The 7,177-nt window shown below is 40.4% G+C and overlaps 1 protein-coding gene across 1 annotated transcript; it reads right to left on the bottom strand.

Moving 5' to 3' along the window:
- Nucleotides 1-4,528: 4,528 nt before the first annotated feature.
- LOC127315907 (uncharacterized) lies at nt 4,529-5,049 on the bottom strand. The gene is made up of 2 exons (XM_051346349.1): nt 4,729-5,049; nt 4,529-4,648 (listed from the first exon to the last, which is right to left on the bottom strand). The coding sequence occupies exons 1-2, from the start codon at nt 5,047-5,049 to the stop codon at nt 4,529-4,531; spliced, it is 441 nt and encodes a 146-aa protein (XP_051202309.1).
- Nucleotides 5,050-7,177: the final 2,128 nt, after the last annotated feature.

Here is a 7,177-nt window from a genome sequence, read left to right as displayed (position 1 = left end):
GAACCTAGAGCTTAGAACCCCTTACTATAGTTAATAGTGCTTACATTAGTATTGGTTTGCGAGTACTTTAATATACTCATGGCTTTGTCCCTGGCTATTCAAATGGCCAGACTATGAAGAGGAGAACCAGTACCAGGAAGATGGATAGCAGGACGTCTATGATAACTACGACTACTCCTGACGTCAAAAGTTGTCTGTGGAACAGATGGACCACGACTGCTACTTCGCTTCCGCTATGTGTTTTGTAATGGGATCTCTAGATCCACTATGTTGTATTAAGACTGGGTCATGTGATCCTTTGATGTAAGATAATTTATGTGTTGTAATGAATGATGTTCTGTGATATCAATCTATTATGTCTCACAAAAACAATATTTTTGGGATTGCGATATATGACATAATAGGCATCTGGACTTAAAAATCCGGGTGTTGACAAAATTGCTTGATGATTTAGGACTCATAGCAACGGTATGCAAGTGGGGGCGACAACACATGGAAATTGCTTGACGATGAGGAAAGTCTGACCTTATTAAAAGCATTGTTTTGAGAGCGTGGACTTTCTTCAGGTGAAAATCTATGATCGAACGACGACGGCGCTTGTGCACTGTTTTTTTGTTGGATGCATCGTTTTTGAAGAATTTGGACTTCACGTGTTGTCAAGGAATAAATCACTGTGGCGGTTTTCCTTTTCTTTTTTAGCTTCTTCTTCTTTTTTGAAGCTGTATTGCGTTGTGGGAGAGACCGGATGTAATTAACATCTTCACGATATTAATATAATTACTTTTATAAAAAAGTGCACTATTGCACCTTTTTGACACTTATATTCCTGCCAAAGGTTTCATATTGATCACCTTGTTTTGCCTTTCTCCGTATTCTACTTACGTAATATCTTCTCGTTATGGATGGTGCCATGGCTCAATTAGTAGAGGGAAGTGTGTAACCGAATGAAACATGAACGTCTCTGTTTCTTTCCACTGAGATAAGAAAAACCGAAGCCGTTGTTTGCATGACTTCGGTGAGTGTCTCTTTTGGCGTGACAGGTGGACTCACAATCAGAGTATTTCCATTTCTTTTAAACAGAGGCAATTTTTTTATCTTATTTATTAATTAAATAGAAAGTGTTTAGTTTTTAGGAGAAAATCGAACGAAAATCTACAAAAGCGGAGTCAATCCACACCCATCCACACGCCGCCGCGCATTGCACTTTTTTATTTGGTCGAATTCATTCAGGGTCAGCGTTCAGAGCTTCGACAAAGGAAGTTCATCGTTGGTAATTTTGGTTACAAAGCTGACTGGTCTTCCATCTATGTGTTCTGCCCACTCGAGAAGGTGAATAAATCGTCTGCTTCATCAAGAAGGGAACAGGGATCTGAGAGGAACTATTCAGCGTAAGGGCCCACTAGATGCTAGTCACTGGATTTGAAAGCTTCGCAAACCCGTGAGCTGTATCCCAAGTGCTTCACTCTGGACTAGGATTATTGCGCAACAGGGAAATATTCAGTTCTATCACGATGCTTCCCATTCCTGCCGCCCCTCTCGCATATTCTGTGAGGACACCTCTATAATCTCCTTCTCGTCACTCTATGTGTGTGAGTTGGGCGACATATAGGCTTGAATAAGAAAATATTTTGAGGTCGGTAACATTATATGACCATGTGATTTGGCATATACATACCCATATATAAAGCATTTCCCTCACGTGGTTAGCCAGCACTGCACACTAATTTCCATGCATTTATTAAATAGATTCTTGCACATAAATAGGTCATATTTATACTTCAGTATATCATCGTGGTACATCTATCGCATTGGTCGGATGAGTTTCGCTCGAATCTTACTGAGAGTGGTTCATTCTCGGTGGCTTCTATGTACAATGCGATAATCCAGCCGGATATTACTTTTGATAATAATTTAAAATTTTGGAAGATGAAGATACCACTCAAAATAAAAGTGTTTATTTATCTTCATTGAGGAGTCATTCTCACCAAAGATAATCTTGCTAAACTCAATTGGCACGGAAGTAAGAAGTGTGTCTTTTGTTATCATGATGAGACTACAAAACACTTATTCTTCCAGTGTAAATTAGCTAGATCTATATGGTCAGCAATCCAGATAGGTTCTACCTTATACCCACCACGTAGTGTTGCGAATATTTTTGGCAACTGGCTCAATGGTGTGGATACCAGGTTCAAACGTCTTATTAGGATGGAAGCGATTGCCGTTATTTGGTCGCTATGACTATGTAGAAATGACAAGATTTTTAATAATGTATCTTCTAATCTCATGCAGGTCATATACCGGTGCATGGCTACTGTACGTTCATGGTTGCTTCTTCAACGGGTGGAACATCGTGACCTCTTTATGGAGAACGATTAGAAGATACGGCGAGGGAAATTTTTCCCAACATGGGTGGCAGCGTGACGTTTTGTATTCTCACATTGTTTTACTTTCATATACACTTACTAGTTCGTGGTTGTAATAACTGTACTGTTACGGCTGTGTGCATCCTAACTATACAGAGGCCGGGTTCTTTGCTTCGAAAGTAATAAAGTGCCCTTCATCGAAATTTTTTATTCATACTCTGTTCCCAGTCTTACTCCTACCGAAAAAACAATTACCGGCTGCAATGTGCTTATTGTATAGCAGGAAAAATTTCAGAAACATTAATGATACCAGTAGCAAAACCTATAACAGAGTGTAGACACTAGTGGAGACAGGACCTTCAGTCCCGCACTGTAAAGCCTTTGGTCCCGGTTGGCCAACCGCGACTAATTAGGCGGGATAAAAAGGGAGGCCTTTAGTCGCCAGTTACCAGCCGGGACTAATGGCCATCCACGTGGCCGCGTCATAGGGTTTGGGCTGGAGAACCTTCAGTCCCGGCCCGTAACTCCAACCGCGACTAGATATTATTTTCAGTAATTATATTTTTCATTTTTTTAATTTCATTTTCTTTTTTCTTTTTTCTTTTTTTGTTTGACTTGTTACTCTCTCACTTGGACCATTTTTAATACTAATTACACTTGTAGATTTGGTCATCACTTCTCGGTCGGTCACCCATCCGCACACTACTCCACCCTCAGCACGCTTAACTTCTTGGTTTTTTCCTGCTGGGTTCCTACGAATGTGATTGTACCTTGTTGTAAATAGTACTATCATATCAATTCTATTAACTCTTATACCATTGTATTACAATTCTATTAACTCTTATACCATTGTGTCACATTTCGGACAAATAATATATGACTTATTATTAGAAAAATGTGAGTGATTTGAATATGAAATAATTATGTATTTATTATTTTATTATTATTATCAAATAATATATGCATTATTCATATAATTTATTGCCAAATAATTAATATCTTGAAATCTGTAAGCCAGAATTGGACAAATAATATATGATTTATTATTAGAAAATGTGAGTGATTTGAATATGAAATAATTATGTACTTATTAATTTATTATTATTATTGTCAAATTAAATATGCATTATTCATATAATATTGCCAAATAATTAATATCTTCAAATCTGTAAACCGAAATTGGACAAATAATATATGATTTATTATTACAAAAGTGTGAGTGGTTTGAATATGAAATAATTATGTATTTATGTATTTATTATTATTATCAAATAATATATGCATTATTCATATATTATTGCCAAATAATTAATATCTTGAAATCTGTAAACCGGAATTGGATAAATAATATATGATTTATTATTAGAAAATGTGAGTGATTTGAATATGAAATAATTCACCGCCTGCGCCTCCGCCACGATTTTTTTGAATAAGGACGTCACCGAAGGCCGTGCGTTGTCAAATACTGTTGTGTTTCAGTGTTTCCATATCCACCATGCCGTTGCGCAACTGGGGAGGGGTGGTGAACTCAGCCGTGGGAGGGCCTGAAGTGGATCGAATCCACGACAGGACCTTAAACCAAACCATCCTGGAGAACGAGTACCCTGTGAGTAGGTGGTGCAGTGCCAGAGCGCTCGGTGCCCCTACTATATCGGCGATCCAAGTGCGGTTAACTACATTTTGAAGAAAACAATTGGATAAAGATCTCCATCTTCACTGCATAATTATCATGACGGTTAAATTGGACTAAACTGGACTTGGTTTAGTGAATACATTTTGGCTAATTTCCACATGGTAAAAGGACTGCGCTTAGCAACAAGCAAGCAGGCACGCTGTGATGCAAGCAAGCACGGACACAAGAGTTCATATATATGAAAGACACATAGTTCATATATATGAAAAACACATAGTTCATATATATGAAAGACACATATCTCATATATATTGAAAGACACATAGTTCATATATATATATGAAAAGACACATAGTTCATATATATGAAAGACACATAGTTCATATATATTGAAACAATCGATTCATAGTTCATACAAATTAATATAAAAGACCACCACTACTCATCATCTCTAAGTATTGAGATGATCAACATGGCTAGTAGCCAACTAGCATCCAATGCTTCCTAGCAATCTCGAAGCCCAGGTGAGCGTCTATTGCTGCATGTGCACTTGCTCGTAGCTCAATGGATAGTTGGCCCATCCAAAAATGAGCTCCTCTTCTTTTTCTTGCGCGGCGACCTCCATCTTCTTCTTGTGGTTGTACTTCTTCTTCTGTCAAGGTTTGTCCCAATGGTATGGTTTGCCAAATCATATAGACTTGGAGTGGTCTTGGTGGTGGGGTTCGGGACTACCTTCTGGAGGTCGTACGCAGAAGTGATGTGAATGCCCTCGAGTCTTAGCTTTTTCACATCATTGCCGATAGCGGCGCCACAGAATCTGATGTTCCCGTCCTCCAAGAAATCCTTGAGCACTTGTGGCACTTTTATATCGGCATGAATCATCTGGAACACCAACGTCTCGGACTCCACCGAGAGTTGAAGTACGGCGGCGCGCTGCTCCTCACCGGTTTTCTTCTTGCGAGGGTCGGTGAACTCGCAGTCCAACCCAACGCACTTGGTCGTTGCGGCATCGAGAAAGTCCCTCTTCACGTGCCGGATCCACTTCTCCACCATTCTTGCGTAGAGCGTGACCGTGGTATGAAAGTGGGGGTGGCAGCATAGATGAAGTTCAGAGTCCTACCTTTCAGGGTGAAAATCCAAGGTCTGGCCTTAATTGGTTGTGCGTGGCAATAACCTTGTTGGAGGCATTGTTTTGAGAGCGGGAACTATTTTCAGGGTGAAAACCTAAGATCTTTGGTCGGGCGACGACGGCGCTGGTGCATTGTTCCCTTCTTGGAGGCTTCACTTTTGGAGAGTCTATATTTTAGGTGTTGTCTTGATGGTGGATGTATTGCGGTTGCTAGGTCTGGGTGCTGTAGCGGGATTTTTGTTTCTTAGTTTCTTTTCTCTATTTTGGATGTGTGCATCCGTACTGCCATTAGGGTGTTGCATTGTTGCAGACGTTGGATGTAACTGGTATCTTTTGATATTAATATATTCCCTTTATCGAAAAAAATCTCAATCATGGCCAGGTTTGGTAGGTCCCGTTTAAAGTGTCTGGTCCAGCGCTGATCAAGCATGGCTTGGGTGATGGTCAGCTTCTTACCGAGTGCACATCTTGAACATATTAGGGGCCATCTCCTTGATGCAAATGCCGTCAGGCCAACGGTCTAAAAAGAAAGAGAGGCGCTCGCCATCCCCTAGGTGAAAATTCACACAGGCTACAAAGAGTGACCGCACCTTGTCGTCAATGGGAAGAGGGAGGCCTTGCCACGCCACGGCTTGGTTGGAGCCGTCCAAGTCTGCCATAACCAGCGTGGACACCCAGGCCACCAAACTTGTCGGCCTGCAGACGGTTCACCACTTGACTAGGCACTTGCCACCAGGAGCCACCTCATCTTTTGCCCAGAAAAAACCACGGGAGAGCTTGTCCATCGCCTTGGATAACCAAACCGGAGGAGCAATATCGACTATTTGGAAGATAGGCATTTTTTCGATAAAGGGAATATATTAATATCAGAAGATACCAATTACACACAGCCTCTGCAACAACGCACCGTCCTAATGACAATACGGATGCACACAGCCAAAAAAGAGAAAAGAAGCTAAGAAAAAAGAGTCTCGTCAAGATAGGCATGGCTGCAACCTGCAAGGATGTGCTTCACCAAGGTTAATATGGCATCGATAAAAAATGAGCCATGGATAAATTTAACGCACCAGTGGGGATCTATGAGGATTGCATGATGTCACCTTCGGGAGCTAGACTGTGAGTCTGTTAGTATATGGTTGTTCTCACGGGCCAACTGAAGAGCACTAATTAGTACAAGTCCTAGCATGAGACTAGTTATAGTGGGAAGTAACATAGAGCAGTAATATGCACATGTTACTACTCTATGTTACTACCTTCATAGTGGTTATTAATATTAAAGTAGTATCATATGTCTTTAGCTTGCAGACTCATTGTACCTTGAAAAGTGTGATATTACAGTAACTAACTATGTTACTCTATCCTCCTCTCTCCTCATCACATCCACATCAAATTTGGTGAGTTGAGCACTTAATTACTAGTGAAGTTACTCTCACTACGAGTAATCTGATAATGCGCCGACTCTAGGGATACTTCAGGAGACCTGCAAGATCTATCAGGAATACTTCAAATAGAAGGATATATAGTCTCCGGTCTCTGAATTGGTTCATGCATGTAGCCATATGTATCCAGAAATGACCATGTGGACTTATGTTGGTCACATTACTCAAAAATTTCTGGTTCTCTACGTTGAAGTCTTGTGTGCTATTTTGTTCAGTGCAATAGAATGAAACGGCGGGCTTGCCCCGCAATGTTTTAGAAGACATAACACAGAAAGCCGCAACCTCTTACGAGCAGTTAGGGTTGATTCCTTCCCGGTGTCTCCTACCCCCTGGTATTATTTACATAGTTTCAACACTTCTACGGTCTCTCCTATGTTTATATGGTGGTCGGCTCAAGTTAAAACGGTTGTGATGAAAAAATGCATCTCCACTATTGTGTATTGTGTTTGCGCGCTTCATATGGAGGTGAAAGATTTTTTTTAGATAAAGGGAATATATTAATATCAGAAGATACCAATGACACCCAGCCTCTACAACAACGCTCTACCCTAATGGCAGTACGGATGCACACAGTCAAAAAAGAGTAAAGAAAACTAAGAAATAAAAGTCCCGC

This window comes from Lolium perenne, chromosome 7 (genome assembly GCF_019359855.2).
Source record: "Lolium perenne isolate Kyuss_39 chromosome 7, Kyuss_2.0, whole genome shotgun sequence".
NCBI lineage: Eukaryota > Viridiplantae > Streptophyta > Magnoliopsida > Poales > Poaceae > Lolium > Lolium perenne.
Note: the sequence above shows the minus strand (reverse complement) of the source record. Positions and strands in the feature narration are given on the sequence as shown.